Raw genomic sequence first — 26,278 nt, 5'->3', positions numbered from 1 at the left:
CGAATCGATGAGTAAATCATCCTATGCATAATTCTAAATTGTAACTCTAGAAGCAGAGCCCCTTCAGAATTTCCATATAAAGCATTCACACATACAAAAATAGCATCATCAATGCCAGTCTGAAGGTCTGTGCTCCAGACACTAGCTAAAGAGGTAAGACTCTTGTAGGATTGACAAGAGTATAAAAATGTATACAATCCCGACAAAGTATGTTTTCTTCCAGAACCCAAAAGGTAAAACCTTTGAAAATCCCCCAAAGTCTATTGAGTTCATTGCAAATGAAAAAGGGACATCATAAATCTCCTAATTTGTAAATAGATAAGATAACGGCATGACTGAAACGCCATTCAAATTAATGTAGGGCAATATCAAAGCTCTCTTTTATGGAGCTCTTTGTAAAAAGCCATAGTATCCCCAGGTGGGAAGTAAGGGTTACCTCTAAGAGGCAAGAAAAACGATTTGTCCCATGGTAAGGACAAATGAGCTCGTAAAGATTTCCAAGTAGCCCGTGTAGATTTCATCCACATTGAATTACGCAGATGAGGGGGAGAGACTTCCTCGGGGCAGGAAGAATATCCCCCCAAAGAGAGCAGAGCGACCAGAGCCCTCTCCAGGACCTCATCAGAATAGAGACTTGCATTGCTTAACCAAACACACACAGGCCTTAAATGGCAAGCGATGCTGTAAAGTCTAATTTTAGGAAAATCTCCCCCTCCATTCTCTTTAGGAGTTCATAAGGGCTTTGCAGGACATTCTTGCTTTCTTACCCCTCAATGTAAGTTTAATTCCCCTGACATCTTTTTGAGATAGGCTAATGGGAATCATTTGCAATATTATTAAAAGTTTAGGAAGTAGCATCATATTTATGAGGGCTATGCAACCCTTAAAGGAAACTGGGACGTGCACCCACTTATCACATGATTTCTGAAAATCACTGAGAAGGGGGACAACATTCAGAGAATACTACATAGACGGGTCTCTAAGGATAAATAGGGAAAGATATTTAAGCTTGTTTTTTGCCCACTTCAAGGGGAAATCCTGCCAATCAGAATGTAATGTGCCCGAAAGGTCTAAGACCTCTGATTTATCCAAATTGAGCCGCAAGCCAGAAAAACTGCCATAGACTGTGAAAAAAATCTCCAGCGTTTGGGACAGATAGTTCCTAGCTCCTGGTAGAAAAAGTACAAAGTCATCTGCAAAGAGTAAAACTTTAAGAAAAGGGAGTCTTGTGCCTCAGCCGTCATAGCAATCCAAGTCAACACCAGAGGCTCGAGTGTGAGGATAAATCGCAGACGCGATAAGAGGGCACCCCTGCATGGTCCCCCTTTTTAAAGGGAAAGATGGAGAAAAGGAATTATTTACCCACACCCAAGCTTCAGGGTTAGAATAAAGAACCTGTATGGCCTCATAAATTGGGCCCTGAAACCCATGAAGTGGCAGCAAAAATTTCAAATAACGCCAAGAGTGTTATGGGAGTCTCGGTTTAGTGGACCCTTGGGCCGACCCACTGGAGACTGGGAAAGAAGGACACTGTCTCTATACAGTAGGCCGATAGGCAGATGATCAGGCTGGACGTAGATGCAATTCACCCTGGAAGCTGGCACTCCCCCGGGAGGAGCCCGAAGGACCCCGGCCGCTGGGACTTAGGTGATTGGTGGATCAGGACGGGTAACTGGAACCAGACTAACACAGTGACTACACTGTAACAGAGTATGGGTTCTGGAACCAGGCAGGAACTGTAGCAAGACTCGGGTACTGGAACCAGGCAGGAACTATAGCAGGACTCGGGTACTGGAACCAGGCAGAAACTATAGCAGGACTCGGGTACTGGAACCAGGCAGGAACTGTAGTAAGACTCGGGTACTGGAACCAGGCAGAAACTATAGCAGGACTCGGGTACTGGAACCAGGCAGGAACTATAGCAAGACTCGGGTACTGGAACCAGGCAGAAACTATAGCAGGACTCAGGTACTGGAACCAGGCAGAAACTATAGCAGGACTCGGGTACTGGAACCAGGCAGGAACTATAGCAGGACTCGGGTACTGGAACCAGGCAGGAACTATAGCAGGACTCAGGTACTGGAACCAGGCAGGAACTATAGCAGGACTCGGGTACTGGAACCAGGCAGGAACTATAGCAGGACTCGGGTACTGGAACCAGGCAGGAACTATAGCAGGACTCGGGTACTGGAACCAGGCAGGAACTGTAGTAAGACTCGGGTACTGGAACCAGGCAGAAACTATAGCAGGACTCGGGTACTGGAACCAGGCAGAAACTATAGCAGGTTGTCTCGGCCCATTCCGCAGTCTTTCCCGTCGGGGAGTCGGGTGCCTGCGTCAGTGCTGGGCCCGCGGTGTCCACGGCCTGCACCGGTCCTACCTCGTGATCATCCACTATGACACCTAGATCTCTTTCTTGGGTTGTAGCACCTAATATGGAACCCAACATTGTGTAATTATAGCATGGGTTATTTTTCCCTATATGCATCACCTTGCACTTATCCACATTAAATTTCATCTGCCATTTCGATGCCCAATTTTCCAGTCTCACAAGGTCTTCCTGCAATTTATCACAATCTGCTTGTGATTTAACTACTCTGAACAATTTTGTATCGTCTGCAAATTTGATTATCTCACTCGTATTTCTTTCCAGATCATTTATAAATATATTGAAAAGTAAGGGTCCCAAAACAGATCCCTGAGGCACTCCACTGTTTACCCTTTTCCACTGAGAAAATTGACCATTTAATCCTACTCTCTGTTTCCTGTCTTTTAGCCAGTTTACAATCCACGAAAGGACATCGCCACCTATCCCATGACTTTTTACTTTTCCTAGAAGCCTCTCATGAGGAACTTTGTCAAAACCCTTCTGAAAATCCAAGTATACTACATCTACCGGTTCACCTTTATCCACCTGTTTAATAACTCCTTCAAAAAATTGAAGCAGATTTGTGAGGTAAGACTTGCCTTGGGTAAAGCCATGCTGACTTTGTTCCATTAAACCATGTCTTTCTATATGTTCTGTGATTTTGATGTTTAGAACACTTTCCACTATTTTTCCTGACACTGAAGTCAGGCTAACCAGTCTTTAGTTTCCCGGATCGCCCCTGGAGCCCTTTTTAAATATTGGGGTTACATTTGCTATCCTCCAGTCTTCAGGTACAATGGGTGATTTTAATGATAGGTTACAAATTTTTACTAATAGGTCTGAAATGTCATGTTTTAGTTCCTTCAGAACTCTGGGGGTGTATACCATCCGGTCCAGGTGATTTACTACTTTTCAGTTTGTCAATCAGGTCTACCACATCTTCTAGGTTCACTGTGATTTGATTCACTCCATCTGAATCATTACCCATGAAAACTTTCTCCAGTACGGGTACCTCCCCAACATCCTCTTAAGTAAACACCGAAGCAAAGAAATAATTTAATCTTTCCGCGATGGCCTTATCTTCTCTAAGTGCCCCTTTAACCCCTCGATCATCTAACGGTCCAACTGACTCCCTCACAGGCTTTCTGCTTCGGATATATTTAAAAAAGTTTTTACTGTGAGTTTTTGCCTCTACGGCCAACTTGTTTTCAAATTCTTTCTTAGCCTGCCTTATCAATGTCTTACATTTAACTTGCCAACATTTATTCATTAGTCTATTTTCTTCTGTTGGATCCTTCTTCCAAGAAGAAACAAACACAAATTCTGTGTCACAGAGAGAGAACGCACTACCCATGGGTACCCTGCCAGGGGTCAATCATGGGTTCAGAAACCAAAATAGGGACCTTAAAGTAAGGGAACACCACATGCAACAGCCAATACAGCCTTCCTTGAATGCAGGAGACCTATAAGAAGAAAAACACAAAATAAAAAGACTCAGCTAAAAAGAAGCCCCACATCTTCAAATACGTAATGAAATAAAAATGGTAAGAATTTAAAGGAAGCCAGCATCAAACAGTATACGCAAATATAAGTCCCTGCTAGAAGTACACAGCAGGAAAAAGTGGGAAAAACACAGAACAAATAAGTCACCAAAAGAGTTTCTGCAGCCATGAAATAAGCTGAATTCTGGGGGGAAAAAAGGTAATATCAGTCTTCTATAACTAATTGCTCTAACAGCCAAAGGAGCCCCCATGCCACATCTTCAAGTGGATGAGATCTGCAGCTGAGAGACAAACTGCTCTGCTTCCTCAGCCACGCTTGCCCTGGTGCCAAATCCTTAAGGTGCAGGATACTGAAGTGCAGATCGAATATTTTGCTAAACCAATCTGGAAGGTGAAAATTCCATCACGAACAGCCGTCTCAGCGCAAGAAGGCCTAGTGACTCCCCTGCTCGTCAACCAAAGGCGCCATCGAAAACAGGCACTGGTTATCCTCAAGGAAGCAAAAGAAAAAGAACAAAAAGGATAGGAAGAAAAAAGTAGAAAAAAAAAATTCCCTGGAGTCACGTGATGCGGTGGGCTCCATAAGTTGCATAGTGCAGAGCTCCGGATGCGGCCTAGTGACTCCCCTGCTCTTCAACCAAAGGCGCCATCGAAAACAGACACAGGTTATCCTCAAGGAAGCACAAGAAAAAGAACATCAACATCACCCGACTGGAAAAATCTTGGAAAATTAGCACTTTCTGCTCCTTATACAGTAAAGTCTTTGTTTTAATAAAAGGCTCGCAGGATCATTCCTTTGTAGGCATAATGAGAGAATTTACCCATGACTATTCTTGGCCTGGTTCTGCCCTGTATCCTGGGCCCTATAACGATGCACCCTCTCAAAGACCATTTTGCCACGCAGGTCCTGCAGGCCCAAGCTATCCAGTAGCCATTCCTCCAGTATCTTATTCAAATCAGTGGTCGCTTCATCTTCCATAATGCCAATGAAACGTAGGTTTTCCTCCGTGCATGGTTCTCAAAATCATCAATCTTATCCTCTCTTTCTGCCATTGCCTTCTCCAGTGTATGTACATGCTTTTCAAGATGCAGTACGTCATCTTCCACTCCTGAGATCGGCCCTTCAGCGTGATCAAGCTGCGGTCCCATTTCAGTGAGAGAAGATTTCAGTTCCTCAATTTGAGTGGAAATATGGGCAAATCTGGTATCGAAGGCCAGCACGACGGCATCTGTGAGTTTCATTACTAAAAGTCGATTCAAAATCCTCCATCGCAGCAGACCCATCCCAGCGGCCATTTTGGGAGAAGGCAGTTTAACATTCTCTTTGTCTCTCTTCACTGTTGTAAGTGACTTGCCTGCACCACAAAGCGCAAAATTCACTCCCACCGAAGCTCGGTAAGTTCCTGCTGTAGAGGCGGGGAACTAAAAACAAAAAAACGTCGGGCATTCATTGTACAAAAAAAATCAAAAGAGAGGAGGCCGCATCCGGAGCTCTGCACTGTGCGACTTATGGAGCCCACCGCATCACGTGACTCCAGGGAATTTTTTTTTCTACTTTTTTCTTCCTATCCTTTTTTTTGTGCTTCCTTCAGGATAACCTGTGCCTGTTTTCGATGGCGCCTTTGGTTGACGAGCAGGGGAGTCACTAGGCCTTCTTGCGCTGAGACGGCTGTTCGTGATGGTAACTGTGTCAACTTGCATTGTGATCTTGATGCACGACGGCAACCCAAGTGATATCCCTGAGCCCACTTCTCCCTTTGTGGCACAGATTTTTTTCTATTACATTCTGTCCCGATTACATTAGTGAATGTAAATGCTCTCAACACTGAACAAAGGAGGTTTTTTGATATCTTTACGGATAAGATAGCAACGTTTGGGTTTGAGGATTTATGCATGAGCGAGGACTGGAATCTTAGTCCTGACACTTTGGTTGATAGAACTTCTCAACCCCGCTCTCACACTCCTCCTAATTTGGGATTGGGGGATCTTACAGATGTCTGGTGGCACTTTCTTCCCAAGGAAAAAGATTACACATTTTATTTCCCCAGGCACGAGTCTCATAGCAGGATAGAGTTTTTTCTATGCACTCCAGATCTGCTATCTAAAATGGACAGGAGCACAATATTGTCCTGCACTATCTTTGATCATTACCCAGTGCAGCTTTGTTTAACCTTAGAAGTTGCTCAATTTGAGCCTCTCTTTTAGGGGATAAGTGTGTTCCCGACCTTGTTAAAGAGGCTGTAGCGGAATTTGATCTTCACAATCCAGAGGGGGACTACAGGCCCATACTGAGATGGGAAACCTTTAAAGCCTTTCTTAGGGGTAAACTCATTAGACCTGCCAGCAGGAGAAAAAGAAGAAGGAATCTGTTCTGTTAGCTGAGAATCGAGACCTAGAGATCCAGCATAAGCCTACTGGGTCTCCTCAAACTCTTGCAGCCCTGGGAAATGTAGGTCGATATTTCAAACTCTGGAAATAAATAAGAACGGGAAGACCTTGAAGTACACTAAACTCAGATATTACAAGCACGGAGATAAACCTGGGCCTTTACTGGCCAGACTGGACAAACACAGAGTTTGTAAGTCTCATATAGCTGAAATAAGACAGCCAACGGCGGGGACTTACTTCTAAATCTCAGGAGATAGAGGAGGCCTTTGTGCAATACATTTCTGAACTTTACAAAGCACCTAGTGAGTGCCCTCTGTCTGAGATCCATAGATTTCTGGACAATCTTGGATTACCTTCTTTGCCTGAGGCTCATATGGAAACGCTGGCTGAGCCCGGATGGGTATTCCATTGATGTTTTTTTCAAAACATTTCTGTCACAAGTCTCTAACTATCTTCTGATGGTATTTGATGCCGCAGAAGAGGCAAGATAATCACTGGACCCCTTGGCCGATGCTATCATATCAGTTATATACAAAAAGGGGAAGGATACCCTGGAGTGTGGGTCTTATAAACCGATATCTTTACTTAACTCAGATATTAAAATAGTTGCTAAGGTGTTACAGATCCGCCTTGAGACATTGCTCACGCATTAGGTGCACTCTGACCACGTTGGCTTTGTGATGGGGTGAAACTCCACATCCAATACCAAGAGGTTGTTAATTTTTTGCACTTGGCCAACGTGAAGGGCATGTCAAGGGTCGTTATCTCGCTGGATACTGAAAAGGCATTTGACATAAACAAATAATGGGTTAAATATTCCTCCTGTGAAAATGTGAGGGCGGTAGAGGGTTTCGGTATAGGACCAATAGCCATTGGTCGTCCAGTGACTTTCTCAAATGGGGTAAGCCCTGTCTTGGAATGAGGTGATGCCCACAGGGCCATTAGTGCTAAAGGGAGAGCCCGTAGCCAAGTTAAATTCATTGCAGCCATGATAATGCCCAATTTAGTTTTTAGCCTGCTATTGAAGTTTTCTATAAGGGCAGAGGCTTGGGGTCTGTAGAGGGTATGGAATCAGAGAGATGCCTAACGCCTTACTTAACGATATTACTATGTCATTTATGAAGTGTGTCCCTTGATTACTATCAATTGATTCTGGAATTCCATACCTTGGAATAAACTCTCTCAGCAGAATCTTAGCTACAGAAATTGCATCTGCCTTTACTACTGGGAAAGCCTCCCCCCACCCTGAGAAACAGCAAATCATTGTTAGAGCGTACTTGTAATTTTGGCATAGAGGCAATTCGATAAAATCAATTTGGATTTGCAAGAAAGGGCCTAGGGGGCGTTTTAGGTGTGCGGGTGTGATGACCAAGCTTTGTACAAATTACATTGCATACACTGAGAACATATGGTAATAGCCAGAGCCCTAACTGCTGAGACCAATCCCCACCAGTGATGAAAGAACATGCCCACTAATGCTGCAGGGGCTGCCTGGTGTATAGAGAGTAAGATATGGGGCAGTATATGTCGGGGGGGCCACTACTTCGCCATTTGGGCCAAACCATACTCGATCTTGTCCATGATTTTGGGCGGTGGCCCCTCCTTTTGCCCACAGCTTCCAATAATCCTTATCCTGCGCCTGCCACTGACTCAAATTTTTAATACTAAAGTCTTTGTTTTCTCTATGTGGTGTGTGTGTGTTAACAAATGGCATCCCGCATTCCCCACAGTATTGTTGGTCAGAGCTGCATGTTTGGCTGCCTGATCTGCCAAGTTATTCCCTTTGGCTACAATTGAATCTTCTTTGCTATGTCCAGCCCATTTAACTACTGCCAGCTCAAGAGGCAACAGGATAGCTTCTAGTAATTCTTTAACAAAAGACCCATTCTTAATTATTTCCCCATTAGTTGTTAAAAACCCTCTCATTTTCCACAATGTCCCGTAGTCATGAACCACCCCAAAGGCATAACGAGAATCAGTGTAAACAGAAAGACGTAATCCCTTTCCTCTAAAACAAGCCCGAGTGAGGGCTACCAATTCTGCGGTCTGTGCTGAACGTGCATGAGTGAGAGGTCCCGCCTCTAGCACTTCCCACTGGGTACATACAGCATATCCAACCTTCAGTGAACCTGTATCATCATGGAGAGCAGAGCCAGCTACAAAATAAACTGCGTCAGCATTAGCAAGAGGGATATCTGTTAAACCTTCCCTGGGCTTCAGTTCATATTCCATTAGCATTGCACAGCCATGGTCTGGGGTTTCTAAGTCAATTATTTCTGGTAGTAAAGTAGGAGGGGTGAGAGCAGAGCAGTGATGAAAGATAATATTTCCTGATTGTAAAAGGAGTTCATACCTCATCATGCTTTCCAAAGTGATTACCTGGGTCTTTGCATTATTTAAAACTGTGAACAAAGCATGTGGTAAACAGAGATGCAAAGGGTGGCAGAGAATTAATGATTGAGATGTTTCTACCATCAGGGCTGCTGCAGCAACAGCCCTTAGGCAAACAGGAAAGGCAGATGGCACAGAATCTAGCTGGGCTGAATAATACCCAATGGGTTTCTTTTTTCCTCCATGGTCCTGGGTTACCACTCCAGCTGCTACAGCTGCAACCTCATGACATGTGAAATAAAAATCCTTTCCGTAGTCTGGAAGCCCTAATGCTGGAGCATTAGATAAGGCGGCTTTCAGAGACTGGAATGATTGTTGGCGACCTGACGCTTGCTGAAAGGAAGAACCTGGAGCTCTGGACGGACGAAATCTGCGATTCCCTCTGAATCGAGACCGTGAAGAAAAGGAGCCCCTCGACTTGGGCCTATCTTCTGGCAGTCAGGGAACCTTGTTCTCCCCCAGGGATTGAATCATATCCTCGAGGTCCTTACCAAAAAGCAATTTACCCCTTGAAAGGCAACGATCCCAGCTGAGCCTTGGAGGAAATATCCGCCGACCAGTTTCTTAACCACAGGAGCCAGTTGAGCCGACACCATGGATTAGGCCAAAGTCCGTAACAGATCATAAAGTGCATCCGCACTATAAGCGATCGAAGCTTCCAGGCGCCCTTGCTTGCTGTAGCTTCTGCATCGGAAAGCAGTTATTAGGGAGACGTTCATTGCTCGCGCTTCATACGTTAAAAAAATGGAATTACAGGAGCGTAAAACCTTAGTAACACATTTATTAGAACTCGAACGTAAGCATAAACTAGATCCCACTAAAGAGCTGGGTTTGGCATTAGATTCTTGTAGATCACAGATTGGGGCATTAGATGCGGTTAAAATTGCCTATGAGCTGGAACAAGTAGAACAGCTATACTTCGAGGGAGGCAACAAGGCAGGGAAGCTACTTGCGAACAAGTTGAGAGCCAAGCGCCTGCAAAATATTATTACTAAAGTCAGAGAGGAGCAGGGTATTATGCTCACATCGAACGACGATATCAGTCAAAGGTTTTGGCATTTTTACTCAGAGGTATACACACATAATATGAATATTAATCCCAAAGATATTCCTGTTTTTTTACAGGATATCACTTTACCTAATTTACCGAAGGAAGCTCGTGCATTGCTTGATAAGGAAATTATGGAAGTGGAGGTTTTACAAACATAGAAATGATGGCAGAAGAAGACCAAACGGCCCATCCAGTCTGCCCAGCAAGCTATGCACTTTTTTTTTTTTCCTCTTACTTGTTACGCTTGGCTCTTAGTACCTTTTAGTTCTATTTCCCTTCCACCCCACCATTAATGTAGAGAGCAGTGTTGGAACTGCATCTAACTGAATATGTAGCTTAGTTAGGGTAGTAACCACCTCAATAAGCAAGCTACACCCATGCTTTTGTTACTCGACTATGTAATTCAGTCCTTGTTGATTGTTGTCTATATATAGATCCTCTTTTCTACATTGCCCCTGCCGTTGAAGCAGAGAGCTATGCTGGCTATGCATTGAAAGTGAAGTAACAGACTTTCTCCCCTGCCGTTGAAGCAGAGAGCTATGCTGGCTATGCGTTGAAAGTGAAGTAACAGACTTTCTCCCCTGCCATTGAAGCAGAGAGCTATGCTGGCTATGCGTTGAAAGTGAAGTAACAGACTTTCTCCCCTGCCGTTGAAGCAGAGAGCTATGCTGGCTATGCGTGGAAAGTGCATAAGCACTTTCCACGCATTAAGCAAGTCAAACGAATAAATCACCAGGTTTAGACCGTTACACTGCCAGATTTTATCAGTGTTTTGCAGGTGACTTACTTGTACCTCTCACCAACATGTTCAATGCTCTCCGAACGGAAGGTATTTTAAGCCCCAATTTGAATGTGGCCGGAATAACTGTTCTCGCAAAACCAGGCCGCAACTCCACACAATACGGCTCCTATAGGCCCATATCTTTGCTCAATATAGACCTCAAATTATTAGCCAAAATATTGGCCAACAGGCTTAATGTCTATATTGCACAGATTAATCACGCAGATCAGGCAGGGTTTATCCCTGGCCGTTTGGCATCTGATAACATTCGTAAACTATTGAACTCTCTATGGTGGGTCAAACGTCATAAGATTCTATTTTTATTTATGGCCATGGATGCAGATAAAGCTTTTGATTTGTCCACTTGCCCTTTTTATTTCAAGCTTTACAAAAATGAGATTTGGCAGTTTTTTTAATAAATTGGATTCAAAAGTTATACGATAATCCATGTGCCTGTATTAAAGTGAATGGTGGTTACTCCACGTTCTTCCCGGTGGAGCGAGGCACTCAGCAGGGGTGCCCACTCCTACCTTTATTATTTGCTTTATTTATTGAACCATTGGCTTCAATAAAACAACAACACACATTCAATAAAACACATTCAAAACACATTCAATAAAACAACAACACACATTCAAAGCCACCAGCCCTCCTTCAAACTGCTCACGTAAGAGACCTAGGAGCCATCTTCGACAACCTCAAACCATTCATTAACCAAACCACCAAAGATTGCTTCCACAAATTACATATTCTGAAAAGAATAAAGCCACTTTTCCACGCTCAGGACTTTAGAACAATCTTGCAAGCAATAATCTTCTCCAAACTAGATTATTGCAACTCACTACTACTAGGCCTCCCAGCTTCTTATACCAAGCCTCTACAAATGGTACAGAACACAGCAGAATGGAATCGTTACCACATCTCCTGGCTGGGCTGTATCGCCAACTTCAAGATGAATATACTACCTAGGATTAGTTATTTGTTCCAAACTATTCCCTGTAATATTCCTACTGCCATCTTGCTAAAATGGCAGCGTAGAATTATGAAATTTCTATGGCAGGGAAAGCACCCTAGGGTAGCCCAAAAGGTTTTATATCAACCCAAGGAAAGGGGCGGTCTTGCCGTCCGCAATCTTTTAAGGTACCATGCAGCGGCCCAGCTGTGGGTTGTAGTAGATTGGCACAGGACATCTTCTCACAAACCTTGGACAATCTTGGAACAAGAACTCTCTGGGTCAACTCCACTAGCAAACCTACTTTGGCAGTCCCGTAGATTCTGGCCCAAAATGGACAATTTATCAACCCCAATTCAACATACTCTACAAATTTGGCACAAATGGAAACCCACGCTTGTGGGCGAAAAGATTTGTTCCGTTAATTCTTCCCCATTTTATCAAAAGGATTTTTTAGAGGGTAAGGCGTCTACAGTTTTTCGATCTTGGCTAAAGGCAAATATAGCTACGGCCAATTATGTGAAAATGCTAACTGGGTAGAGTTCCCGACTTTACAGTTAAGATTTGAACTACCACAGACTGAACTATATCATTATTTACAACTAAGTAGCTATCTACGCACATCTGGTATACAACTTGATTTAGCTAAAACAGTAACCTTATTTGAAAATTATTGTAAGTCAGCAAAGTCCAAAGACTCATGTCAAAAATTTATAAATTACTTGTTCAGGGCTTACAAGTAAAACCGGCATTTATCAACTCTTGGGAGTGTGACCTAGGATCCTCCCAAGGAGAGGACTTTTGGGATGAACTTTTCCTTACCGGTAGCAAAGGTTTGACATCTGCTACGCTTATTGAAAACAGTTTTAAACTATTATACAGATGGTATTTTACTCCCGTTAGGTTGCATAAAATATATCCCGCAACTCCTGACAGATGCTGGAAGGGCTGTGGGGGAGAGGGGACTTTCTTCCACCTTTGGTGGGAGTGTGCAACTATTACACAGTTATGGAGGGCCTTGGCCAGCTGGCTAACAGATATCACCCAAACAGCTATTGTTCTTACACCCTCAGTAGTCTTATTGAATTCTGCATGCCCTCAGGGGGACAGATCGCTTCAGCAATTTATTAAACTAGTGGCCACTGCGGCTCGATGTGAAATAGCTTTTCACTGGAAAGACATGGCCTTGCCTACATTGGTTAAGATCCAATCCCGTGTTTCTACGCTTTTTACTCTTAGTAAAATAACGGCCCACAGACAGAAACAACTAGGGTTATTTCACCGTATCTGGAATCCTTATTTACTTTGGAGACAGAATCAGTCGGTTGCCTGAACTGTTTTTTTTTATTTATTTAATAAATTCTGTAACAAATAACATTTTATAGAACCCGGCTTGAACTTAATTTCTGTAAGATCCCAAGGGGGGAGGGGGGATTTAAAGAGGCAAACAGAGATCCAGTTGCTTTATCAGTTTATTCCTTTTGTTGATTGTGAATATTTGTACAATTATGGTTACATATTGTTCTTTGTTGTACTGTATATTCTGCTTACTCTTTCTCAAATAAAGTTTAAATAAAAAAAAAAAAAAGAAGGAATGAATCTTATTTGGAGATATGTGAAAAAACTTCTCGGCAAAATCTCAAAATGTGTCTGCAGGTCTGTGAAGGTACAGAGCTGAGATCCAGAGGCGTCGAGTAATTGGGAGACACGGGTAAGGCCTGCTTCTTTCCAGAGGAGGAACGCCGGGTTTTGTTGGAAGTCCCACAATCGATGCAAAGATCAATGTCCGCCATGCAGACGCAGCTGCGAGCATAGGCGTTTCCATGCTGTGCAACAGGCTATAAAATAGGGAAGGTTTCGGTTGTGGGCTGGAAGAGAGGACTTGGGAGCTATCAGAAGGTTACGCAAGTCCAATGGGGCGCACCAATCTCGGAGTAGATTTTTCGGAATTAGGACATCGTATTGCCCAGCCAATCCCGAATACAACATAACAGATAACTATATTATATCCATGAATATTGGGACATATTAGCCCTCATTCGGGAAGCGGGCGCATTAGCGTCGTGAGGCCAATTCTGGCTTTCTATGTGATGTCAGCTTTTAATCCATTTCCATCTGCTGGTAGAGGTGCATAAGCCACTCGCCCAGATCGGCCTGCCTGAGCGCAGAGGAAATTTCATTCTTCTTGCTTACAATTATTTAAGATCCTTATCAGTCCAGTCTACCATTTCAATTTCTATAGGAGACTGAGTGAATTCATTAGACTCCTGTGTGCCTTCTCAGGTGACTTGAAAGTTTGTCCTTTGTTCTGAAATTTTTACCTCACAAAGTACAAGGACTTGGTTTCACTCCAATGTGGATTCTCTGATGCCATATGAGAGATGTCTTCTGTCTGAAGCTTTTACCACACTCAGTACATGTATATGGTTCTACTCCAGTGTGGATTCTCTGATGGATTTTGATTTCTTCCTTTGTCTTAAAGCATTTATCACAATCAGAGCATGCAAAATGGTTTCTCTCATGTGTGGATTCTCTTGTGAATCACGAGATAATGCTTCTGCCTGAAGCTTTTACCACAGTCAGTACATGTAAATGGTTTCTCCCAAGTGTGGATTCTCTGGTGGATTATGAGATAATGCTTTTGCGTGAAGCTTTTACCACACTCAGTACATGTAAATGGTTTCTCTCCAGTGTGGATTCTCTGGTGCATTATGAGATTATGATTCTTCCCGAAGCTTTTACCACACTCAGTACATGCAAATGGTTTCTCTCCAGTGTGGATTCTCCGGTGCATTATAAGATTTTGATTCTTCCCGAAGCTTTTACCACACTCAGTACATGCAAATGGTTTCTCTCCAGTGTGGATTCTCCGGTGCATTATAAGATTTTGGTTCTTCCCGAAGCTTTTACCACACTCAGTACATGTAAATGGTTTCTCTCCAGTGTGGATTCTCTGGTGGATTTTGATTTCTTCCTTTGTCTTAAAGCATTTATCACAATCAGAGCACACAAATGGTTTCTCTCCTGTGTGGATTCTCTTGTGAATTGTGAGATAATGCTTCTGCCTGAAGCTTTTACCACACTCAGTACATGTAAATGGTTTCTCTCCAGTGTGGATTCTCTGGTGCATTATGAGATTATGATTCTTCCCGAAGCTTTTACCACACTCAGCACATGCAAACGGTTTCTCTCCAGTGTGGATTCTCTGGTGCATTATAAGATTTTGGTTCTTCCCGAAGCTTTTACCACACTCAGTACATATATATGGTTTTACTCCAGTGTGGAGTCTCTGATGGTCTTTGAGTCTGTCCTTTGCACTAAGCTTTCACCACACTCAAGACATGTAAATGGTTTCTCTCCTGTGTGGATTCTCTTGTGAATTGTGAGATCATGCTTCTGCCTGTAGCTTTTACCACACTCAGTACATGTAAATGGTTTCTCTCCAGTGTGGATTCTCTGGTGGATTTTGATTTCTCCCTTTGTCCTAAAGCACTTATCACACTCAGTGCATGCAAATGGTTTCTCTCCTGTGTGGATTCTCTTGTGAATTGTGAGAGAATGCTTCTGCCTGAAGATTTTACCACAATCACTACATGTATATGGTTTTACTCCAGTGTGGATTTTGATTTCTTCCTTTGTCTTAAAGCATTTATCACAATCAGAGCATGCAAATGGTTTCTCTACTGTGTGGATTCTCTTGTGAATTGTGAGATAATGTTTCTGCCTGAAGCTTTTACCACATTCAGTACATGTATATGGTTCTACTCCAGTGTGGAGTCTCTGATGGTCTTTGAGTCTGGCCTTTGCACTAAAGCTTTCACCACACTCATGACATGTAAATGGTTTCTCTCCAGTGTGGATTCTCTGGTGGATTATGAGATTATACTTTTGCTTGTAGCTTTTACTACACTCAGTACATACATATTGACTTTCTGCTTTAGGCATTTTCCTCTGCTGTGGGATGGTTGCCTTCCTATTGAAATATTTTTCAGCCTGAAAGCAAGACAATGGTTGCTCATCATGCTTTTTTCCATTTCTTGAAGAGACTTTCTCGTAACATAAGATTTTATTGCCTTCACTAGTTGAAATTGCTCTCTCCCCTGTTTGGAATTTTAGTTCTCCTGTGAACATATCTCTCTCATTGAAGTTTCTGTCACCATCAGTACACATGCATAATTTTTCTTCTCTCTGTGATTTTTCATTTATTATTAGGTCTTGCTTTTGAATGATGTTTTCTCCTCTTTCAGAAGATGAAAATGTTCTCTCTTTCTCCATTTTCTGGGGGATTTAATAAACAGAACTCGGAGCTGTAAGCTTCTCCATCTTGAGGGCAAGATGAGGATCTCTTACCTGTGTGCGTTCTTTGGTGTATTAGTAAGGATTCCCTGCTAAAAAAGTTTTTCTTACATTCAATACAAGTGAAAGTGTTCCCCTGAATGTGGATTCTCTGGTGTAATTTCAGGGTTAACTTCTGTTTGAAACATTTTCCACACTGAGTACATGAAACAGGTCTCGCTCCTGAGTGAGTTTTCTGGTGCAATACAAAATGACATTTCCTAGCAAAGGATTTCTTCCCTTCCTCATCTCTCTGCCGGAGGGCAGAAGTCATTTGATTACTGTTATTATTTTGAATGGGTCTCATTTCGCTCAGGTCAATCTGGGTGAGGTCAGAAGTCATTTGATCACTGTTATTACTCTGGAAGGTTATCTCTGCTCTCATAGGTCTCTGGTGCTCAGGGATATCTCTGAGCTCCCTGTCACTTCTCTCACATGCAGTGACTCCATCCAGTGAGTTTCCTGTAGGGTCTCGCCACTTCTTGTCCAATTCCTGCTGATTTTGGCTCGTGTCTCCCCCATCAGTAATCTGGGAAAGATTCTCACAGACATTTCTTGATTGTCTTGGTGTAAGTGCCAGTACTATAGGGTGTTCTTCTCTATTCTCCTCTTCCTGTATGACCTCATTGCTTGCTGGATATAAAAAAAAAAAAAAGGAATTAGTCATGTGATATGACAATGGAATGGAAAGCTATCAATGGCCTGGGATCAAACATTTTGAAGGATCATATAATGAGCACATGGGATTTCTGATATTACAGAATTCTGTGATGTAGCAGAAGCTTTAGGAGAAGCCTCTGAAAACTCCTGTGGTTTATTTTTTTTATCTATACAATTTATAAACTTATACCCTGCCTCCTCCAATGAAATCATTCAGGGTGGATTACAAAGATACACACACATTCAATCACAAATCAAATAGAACAACATAATATAAAATTGATAAATTAAAAACATCTTTAAACAATAATCTTTGCAAATGCTTTCTGAACTCAAATCACACTGAAATCAACTGGAAGAGCAAGAGAAATGTTGAGATTACTTACCTGATAATCTCCTTTTCCTTAGTGTAGACCAGATGGACTCAGAACAAGTGGGTATAGTGTGCTCGTGCTAGCAGTTAGAGATGGATCTGACGTCAGCACAGGTACATATACCCCCACAGGAAGTGAAGCCACTCAATAATCTTCCTTGCAAAGCTGTTATGGATATATGTGTACTGACCGATCAGAATAATTAGTGAAAACAGGATTCCCCTGACCGATTGAAAGTAGCTGGAGACAGCCAGCGTTCCCAACCGGAAGATGTCGACACCTGGTAGAGTGGACGCACTCATATAAGAAGTGATAAGGCTTACCTTGAATCAGTGAAAACCATGTATACTGGCAGCCGGGCGGGATGCTGAGTCCATCTGTCTACACTAAGGAAAAGGAGATTATCAGGTAAGTAATCTCAACATTTCCTAGCGTATAGCCAGATGGACTCAGAACAAGTGGGATGTACAAAAAGCTACTCCTGGACTGAGCGGGAGGCTGCCCGAGGTCCATTCAGGACTGCCCTCGCAAATGCTGTGTCCTCCCTGGCCTGGACATCCAGACGGTAAAATCTGGTAAAGGTATGGAGGGAGGACCACGTCGCCGCCTTACATATCTCCGCAGGCGACAGCATCCTAGATTCTGCCCAAGAGGCCGCCTGCGCTCTGGGAGAATGAGCCTTGACCTGCAGAGGCGGTGACTTCCCGGCTTCTACGTAGGCCGCTCTGATAACTTCTTTGATCCAGCGGGCGATGGTGGGCCGTGAGGCCGCTTCTCCTTGTTTTTTCCCGCTGTGAAGGACGAACAGATGGTCCGTCTTTCGTACTGCTTCTGTCGTTTCCAGGTATCTGGGCAGCAATCTGCCGATATCGAGATGGCGTAGCAAACGCCCTTCTTCTGATTTCTTCAAACCCGCCGTGGTAGGCAAGGATATGGTTTGGTTGAGGTGAAATTGTGAGACTACTTTAGGTAAAAAGGAGGGAACCGTGTGAAGATGGATAGCCTCAGGTGTGGATTCTGAGAAAGGGGTCACGGCAGGACAGCGCTTGTAGCTCTGGGACCGTAGCAAGACAGCGCAGCCACCTGAACCTTGATGGAGCTTAGGGAGAGACCCTTCTGAAACCCATCCTGCAGGAAATCCAGAACAATAGGGATAGTAGTCGCATGTGGATTGGTGCCACGAGTGTCGCACCAGGCTTCAAATACTCTCCAGATCCTTATGTAGGTGAGGGATGTGGAAAACTTGCGCGCTCGGAGGAGTGTATCTATCACTGGCTCCGAGTAACCTCTTTTCTTCAGTCTAGACCTCTCAATGGCCAGACCGTAAGAGAGAATTGAGCTGGATCCTCGTGGAGGATGGGACCTTGAAGCAGCAGGTCCCCGAGCGGAGGCAGGGGAAGAGGCTCCCCTGTCAGTAGTCTTCTCATGTCCGCGTACCAGGATCTTCTTGGCCAGTCCGGTGCCACTAGAAAAACTAGGCCTCTGTGCCTCTGAATCTTGTGTATAAGGGCGCCCAGCAGGGGCCATGGAGGAAAGGCGTATAGCAGGGTCCCTGGAGGCCATGGCTGAACCAGGGCGTCGATCCCGTGAGAGAACGGATCTCGCTTGCGGCTGAAGTATCTGGGTACCTGAGCATTGGACCTGTCCGCTAGCAGGTCCATATCCGGAGTCCCCCACTGATCCACAATCATCTGGAAGGCTGTGGGGACAGCTGCCATTCTCCCGGATTTAGACATTCCCAGCTGAGGAAGTCTGCCGCGGTGTTGTCCCTTCCGGCAATGTGGACGGCGGAGATGTCCTGGAGATTCGCCTCTGCCCAAGCCATCAATGGGGCTATCTCTAGAGACACCTGTTGGCTTCTGGTTCCGCCCTGTCGGTTGATGTATGCCACCGTGGTGGCGTTGTCTGACATCACTCTGACTGTTCTGTTCCGTAGTCTGGGAGCAAATTGCAGGCAGGCTAACCGGACTGCCCGTGCCTCTAGACGGTTGATGTTCCACCCCGACTCTTCTCTGCTCCACCGCCCCTGGGCGGTGAGCTCTTCGCAGTGTGCTCCCCATCCGCTCAGGCTGGCATCTGTGGTGAGCAGAGTCCACAAACCTGTCCGGAGGGGTGTGATGGAAGTCCAGATAATAGCCCACTCGGATGATGGCGAGGACCCACTGGTCCGACGTAATCTCGACCCATCTGGGGTAGAAGAGGGTTAACCTGCCCCCTATGGCTCCGTCCCCCTGATGGATCGGCTGAATCTCATTGTGAAGCGCGGCCAGGACCAGACCCCGAGCCGGCTCCCCTCTTACGCTGCTTGGTCCGAAAGGACTGGTTCCTGGCCTGAGGACGAGGTGCCTGGTAGCGCCTCCTATAGGGAGTGAAGCGTTGGGAGCTTCTACCTCTGGAGGGCCTCGGAAAGATGCGCTGGCTCCTCTTGGACCTATCTTCCGGCAGTCGAGGTACTGGACAGGCGCCCCATGTGCTGGCCAGGTTCTCTAGGTCGCTGCCGAACAGGAGAGAACCCTTAAATGGCATTCTAGTGAGACGTGTCTTAGAAGGAGCGTCGGCTGACCAATTCCGAATCCAGAGCTGCCTCCTGGCTGCTACTGAGGAGGAGACCCCCTTGGCTGTTGTACGGACTAGGTCGGAGGCGGCATCCGTAAGGAACGAGAGGGCGGACTCCATGTCCTCTGCCGGAGCATTGTTCCTGACCTGTGACAAACAGGAACGCGTCACCACTGTGCAGCAGGTTGCGATTCGTAGAGACAGAGCTGCCACCTCAAAGGTTTGTTTCAGGATGGCGTCCAGGCGTCGGTCATGAGCCTCCTTGAGGGCCGCACCCCCTCCACTGGAATGGTAGTGCGCCTGACCACAACACTAACCAAGGCGTCCACCTTAGGGCACACCAGCATATCCTTGATTGCCGGGTCCAGGGGGTACATGCCGGACAGGGCCCGACCCCCTTTGAATGAGGCCTCCGGCGCATTCCACTCCAAATTTATCAGCTGTTGCGCCGCTTGCAGGAAGGGAAAATGGCGGGCTGTGGGACGAAGACCCTCCAGCAGGGGGTTCTGCGTAGATGCCTCCATAGTGCTGGGGCCTGGAATAGCCAACTCCGTCAGGCACTGAGAGACCAGGTCAGAGAGATCTTCCTTGGGAAAGAACTGCCTCATAGTTCGATATGGCTCTATCCCCAGGGAAGTTCCCCCTCCTCAGGGGGTTCGTACTCGTCCTCCGAGATATCAGGGTCCGCATGAGCCGGACTGCCCGGAGGCTGGTGTTCACGATAAGGGCGAGAAGGCCTGAGGGCAGGGTCAGCCAGGGCAGCAGCAGCGGGTCTAGGCCGGGAAGCCGACTGCATCTGTACAAAGGCGTGGATCCCCTTAAATAAGTCCACCCAGGAAATGGACGCAGTTCTCCAGCCGTCGGGGTACCAAGTCCCCCGGGATTCCTGGCTGTTCGAAACGGCCCGCTAGGTCCGGGGTGGCCCCTGGGGGAAACTGTCGGTAAACCTCAGTTGAGACTGGTCCTGGCCCGAGGCTCCCACTGCCTCCTCACATTGGGCAGAAAGGGAGTCTGGCTCTTCGCTCTGTGTGGCTCTAAGCTGGCACGCTGAGCACAGGCCAAGAGCTTTCATGCCGGAATCAGGAGGTGCCACCTCTAGAGACGCCGGGGCGTTTTAAGTGTGCCATGGCGCCGGCGCTAAAGCTGTCAGCAATATGCGCTCAAGAATAATAATGAGCCCAAGAACAATATGCGCTCAATAGTATGCGTTCAGCAGTCTGCGCTCAATACTCCACAGTATGCGCTCGATAATATGCGGACAGCAATATGCGCTCAATAATAAACAATATGCGCTCAATAATATGCGTTCAGCAATATACGCTAAATAATAAACAGTATGCGCTCAATAATATGCGTCAGCAATAAACAATATGCGCTTAACATACGCTTAGCAATATATATATATGCTGCGTTGTGCACCTATCTGTGGGCGGGTCAATACCTGAACAAGGCAGGCAAAATGGCGACCTCCACGGCAACGCCGCCGATCCTCGTACCTCGGAGACCAAAAGTAAGAGATGTAGCCCTTACCTGATCCTCGGCGCTTCCCGGCTGTAACCCGGGCTGTCTCCGGCTGCGGGGGGGGGAGAGGGGAAATACCTTCACCGCCGCGCTCGAGGAAGTGCACCCGCTGCCTCTAAGCCGCCGAACTCATCTCGCTCGGGGCTAAGTCCACGCCAGGACCGAGGCGCCTCTCAGCCAGGCCCGAGCCCTTCTTGCTCGGGGGCTAGATCCCTGCCACGATCGGCCACTGGACTGAGGCCTAAAACCTCCGAGGGACCACGGAAATCACCTCGGGAAACTCGACTGGGGGAGGGACCCGAGCATATTAACCGCAGACTGCGGGGGCTCGTCGTCTGAGAATTTTGGAAAGTAGAAAGTAGTATTGGAAAACACGCTCAGCGAGCGTGCAGGCTCTCCAAACTACTTTGGAGATGGAAATTACTGAATGGCTTCACTTCCTGTGGGGGTATATGTACCCGTGCTGACGTCAGATCAGTCTCCAACTGCTAGCACGAGCACACTATACCCACTTGTTCTGAGTCCATCTGGCTACACGCCGGGAAAGTAAAGGCTTTCTTACATGTTAGTAGCAATCAGTACGCACGAGCAGAGGGAACAGAAGCATCCCTGTCCCTTCAGCCCTCAATGATATCAGTGCCTCATAAAGTCCTAACTTAGAAGACATCAAATGGAGAAATTACCTACCTGATAATTTCATTTTCCTTAATGTAGACAGATGGACTCAGGACCAATGGGTTATGTGCTCCCCTGCCAGCAGATGGAGACGGAGCCAGGTTTCAAAGCTGATGTCACCCTAGATACACCCTTGCAGTGACCTCAGCCCTTCAGTATTCTCTTCAAAAGCCACTGTGGACATACTACTGAAAAACCTGAATACAATTTAAGAACTTGATTAAGAACGTGATTAAAACTGGTGACCGTAACTGTACTCACCCAAACATAAGCGTTGAATCCCAGCAATATTACAGATGCCCAGATCTAGGGATAGGGTGATGGCTTACCCGTAACCTCTTTGGGATCGAGATTCATGTGCGTATGCTTGGTACTTTTCATGGCAGCCATGGGCGGGATGCTGAGTCCATCTGTCTACACGAAGGAAAACAAAATTATCACCATTTCTAGTGTGTAGCCAGATGAACTCAGGACCAATGGGATGTACAAAGCTACTCCTGAACAGGGTGGGAGGCTACCAGTGGTCCAGTTAGCACCACCCTCGCAAAGGCTGTATCTTGGACGTCCAGGCGATAGAACCTGGAGAAGGTGTGGAAGGAGGGCCCACGTCACTGTTTGGCAGATGTTGACGAGAGACAGTAGCTTAGCTTCCACCCAGGATACTGCCTGGGCCCTAGTGTAATGAGCTTTAACCTGAAGGGGTAAAGGCTTCCCTGCTGCTACATAAGCTCCCGTGAACACTTCCTTAATCCAGCGAACTATGGTAGCTCGCAAAGCTGCTTCACCTTGTTTCCTTCCACAAACAAGCGGTCCGTCTTGCACAGCGGTTTGTAAATTCGAGATATTGTACTAACAGCCTACTGACGTTTAAGTGGCGTAGGAGGTGGTAGTCTTCCGAGTCCTTGCGTCCATCTAAGAATGGTAAGGAAATGGACTGGCAGGCTACATTCACCGCACCTCTGAACAGGAGAGAGCCGCCACCTGCCTTCAAAGAGTTGAGGGTCAGTCCTTTGTTCAGGCCATCCTGTAAGAATTCCAGAATCATGGGGATCTTTATCGACTGAGGAGAGAGTTCGTGTCCTTGCACCAGGCCTCAAATATTCTCCAGATCCACATGTACATCAAGGATGTCGATAACTTCCTCCACGCGCAGAGCAAGGTGGCAATTACTGCTGCTGAATATCCACGCTCGTCAGGCAAGCCCTCTCAAGGGCCAGACTGTAAGACAAAACTGAGTTAAGTCCTCATTAAGGATCGGACCTGTTGGAGAAGGTCCCTGTGCGGATGGAGGTATAGAGGGTTCTCCACCAGAAGCTTCCACATCTGCATACCACGGGCATTAGGGCCAATCCGGGGCCACCAGAAGGACTAATCCTCTGTGGCGTTTGATCCTTGCGAATGATCTTGCCCAGTTGGAGGCCACGGAGGGAAGGCGTAATTAAGTCCCTCCTCTGGCCAGGTCTGGACCAGCACATCGATCCCTTGGGAGTGCTGATCTCTTCTGCGACTGGAAGAATCAGGGAACCTTCGCGTTGTGGGATGTGGTCAGTAGGTCGATCAATGAGGTATGCTTGCGGAATTCCAGAGCGTATCCTTCTCGAAATGAATGTCCGAACCATTTGTCCGACGTGATCTTGACCCCCGCTGAAAGAAGAGGGATAGTCGGCTCCCTATCTCCTCTGTCCTAGGATTGGCCGTCCAAAACTTCATTGGGAGTTCGGGTCAAACTTGAGCCCGAACAGTTCCTCTTTTTGGTTGATGGCTCCGAAAGGACCGAGACCTTCCTGAAGGTCAAGATGTCTGAAATGGCGAGTTTCTGTAGGGCCAAAAAAGCTGGGAGCCCCTGGTCCGACCTTCATAGGTGAGGGGTGCTGCAACCTTCTTTTTCTTATCTTCCAGTAGCCGTGACCCTGGAGATTCACCCCATTTACTGCCCAACTTTCTAATTCACTTCCAAATAGAGGGATCCTTAAAGGGCAACTTTGTGAGGTTTGGCCTTAGAGGTTGCGTCCGTTGACCAATTTCGCAGCCATAGTTGCCTTCTGGCCTCCATCACTGAGGCTACCTCTCTGGCCAAGGACCGCAGCTAGGTCAGAGCTTGCATCTGCTAGGAATGCTGCAGCAGGCTCCATCGCCTCTCTGGAATGTGTCCCTGAGCTATCTGCCTCTTGGGAGAAGCAGACACGAGCGAGCCACCAGGGCAGAACAGGAAGCGAACTGCAGCTTCATTGCTGTCACGTCAAAGGGCTTGTTTAAGGATGGACTCCAGCTGCTTATCGTGTGCATCCTTCAAGGCTGCTCCTCCCTCTACTGGGATAGTTGTTCGCTTCAAATGGCGTAGACCAGGCTTGTACACTTTCGGGAAATACAGGTGTTGTTTGGCTGCCGGGTCCAGAGGGTATAAGGCCTTCAATGCACGACAACCTTTAGAGCTAGCTCCGGGGCAAATCCAATTCCAGGTCAATCAACTCCTGGATGCTTCCAGCATCAGGAAATAGCAAGAAGCTTTCTGTAGAGACACCAGGATGGGTTCTTCTTTGGCTCAGACATAGGATCCGTGCCTGGAACTCCAGAGTCTTCAGGATCTGGGAGACCAGCCACGGCAATTCATCTCTGTGGAAAAACTGTAAACATGGTCCGGTATGGTTCCAAGCCTGGAGGGATTTCCCCATCCTCCAAAGAGCCTGCATCCCTTCGTAGTCCGTGGTGTCTGGGTCCCTGTCAGGGATACCTTGGTGAGGTGAGGCATGCTAATAGGGCTGGGAGGACGAGTGCGCGCGATTCATTATTTAAATTAGGCCCAGCGGTAAAAACGGGCAAAAGGAGTGGCGACTGTCAGTGGGTTGAGGGCCACCAGCAGCCAATCATCCAGGGGAATACTTGAATCTCCCGGAGTGACCCACTGCTACCGCTAGGCATATGGTAATGCCTAGCGGTAGCAGCCCTCTGGGGGCTGAGGAGAGGCCAAATGGGAGCACCTTGTGCTGAAAATGGCGGCCAGTGGCTGTAAAGCATAGGAACCACCAGAAAATAGGGTGCATCGGTATGTAATCGAAGGTCTAGGATGGGTCGTAACCCTCCTGACTTCATGGGTATGAGGAAGTATTGGGAGTAGAAGCCCTGGTGGAACTGCGCCGCTGTTGCTGAAGTAAGCTGTTGATCTCCAGCTGCAGTTGACTGCAATGCGCTGACAGGTGTTTCTGGGGCACCAGGTGTGGAGTGGAGGGGGTGGAGTGAAAATTGAGGGAGTAGCCCTCCTGTATGATACGTAGAACCCAGAGGTCGGATGTTATGTCCTTCCATGCCTGAAGAAAGTGGGTGAGCCTGCCTCCCACCAGGAGTGGTAGCGATGGGTGCATTTGCCCTAAAAACCTTGGAAGTGTTTAGAGGGTTGGGATCCTGAGGCGGACGAGGTAGCTGGGGAGTGCGCTGGCGTTGCCAAACTCCCTGTTGCTGGGAAGACTGAGGACGAGTTGGAGTTTATTGCAGAGGCTGGAAGGCCGGGTACAGCTTGTACGGTTGTCGCTGGTAATATGGTTTGTGGGATGATGTAAAGTACCGCCTCGAGGAAGCCGTATCTGCAGGAGAAGCCAGGGACATTACTGCTATCTTCTGCTCTTTGAGCTGGGCTATCGTTTCTCTAAATTAATCCCCGAAAAGGTTATCTGGGAGACAAGGCAAGTTGGCGAGCTTCTCATGAACATCCACGCGAGTCGTTGGGCCGCGATGGCATTGGCCATGGACTTAGTCGAAGTCCCGAACCTCTCATATACTGTTCGCAAGAGATGTCTCAAGCCCTCCTCCAAATTGTGAAATTGCTCCGGGGGTTGATGGTCCGGGGACGCCTCCTGAAGCAAGGGCTTCAACGATTGCAGACACTCATATAAATATTACGTAATGTAAAATTGGTGTTGCTGGATTTTCGCACTGAGCATCCCAGACTGAAAGGCCTTCTTTCCGAAGTCACCTAATACTTCGAATCTTTCCCAGGAGGAGTGTTCGAGTGAAGGCGAAATTTTTTAGCCCTCTGCATGGTGGACTCCACGACTACAGAGGCCTGAGGAAGCTGTACTGCAGAGTAGTACGAGGATTGCCTCATACGAAATTTGAGGTCCATCTTTCGAGAGGTTGATGGTCCCGCAAAGGGGGTTTTCCCAGGCCCTGGTCATGACCGCGTCTAGGACTTCATGGGAGGGCAAGGCATGGGCTCCGCAGGTGACTCAAAAATTTTGAGGATGCCCAGGACGTCTGCTCTTGGGTCAGGGACTTTCCTTGTCTCGACCTTGCGGCATTGCCCCACCTTCTCCAGAAACTTCGAATAAGACAAGTCTTCCGGAGGAGAGACCGGCTCAGGTTGTTCCTCCGCCGGATCAAAGGGGTACCCTGTGGAGGATGCCGGTGACGTGGACGGCTGGGGAAGAAAGATCCCCCGGAGAAGGAATTGGTAGAGGTTGGCCAAGGGAAGGCACTGAGCTGAGGCTGTCTTGCGGTGATGGGGGGGCTTCCAGCGGTGTTTCTGCCAGATGTATCCCTTGCTGCCTGGGACATCACCTGCGAGGCTAAGGGGAAGACAGAGCAAACTCTTCCGAAGGGGTATACGAGTCCGATACCATTTCTCTCAGTTCTGATATTTTGGCAGCCCTCTGCCGCTGCACGGGGGGGGGGCATGCGTCCGCAGTCCCTACAGGCTGCCTGGTTGTGGTCGGGTCCAAGGCATAGGTAAC

The 26,278-nt window shown here is 46.7% G+C and overlaps 2 protein-coding genes across 2 annotated transcripts; both read right to left on the bottom strand.

Moving 5' to 3' along the window:
• Positions 1-12,866: 12,866 nt before the first annotated feature.
• Positions 12,867-14,749, bottom strand: LOC115083152 (gastrula zinc finger protein XlCGF8.2DB-like; the record flags this gene model as incomplete). The annotated part of the gene is made up of 1 exon (XM_029586960.1): positions 12,867-14,749. A coding segment is annotated over one exon (798 nt), but the record flags the coding sequence as incomplete, so codon positions are not given.
• Positions 14,750-14,751: 2 nt separating this feature from the next.
• LOC115083151 (gastrula zinc finger protein XlCGF7.1-like) lies at positions 14,752-15,701 on the bottom strand (the record flags this gene model as incomplete). The annotated part of the gene is made up of 1 exon (XM_029586959.1): positions 14,752-15,701. A coding segment is annotated over exon 1 (852 nt), but the record flags the coding sequence as incomplete, so codon positions are not given.
• Positions 15,702-26,278: the final 10,577 nt, after the last annotated feature.

The sequence above is a fragment of the Rhinatrema bivittatum genome, chromosome 2 (assembly GCF_901001135.1).
Source record: "Rhinatrema bivittatum chromosome 2, aRhiBiv1.1, whole genome shotgun sequence".
NCBI classification, from domain to species: domain Eukaryota; kingdom Metazoa; phylum Chordata; class Amphibia; order Gymnophiona; family Rhinatrematidae; genus Rhinatrema; species Rhinatrema bivittatum.
The sequence above is the reverse complement of the archived record's forward strand: the minus strand, read 5'-3'. Positions and strand labels throughout refer to the sequence as shown.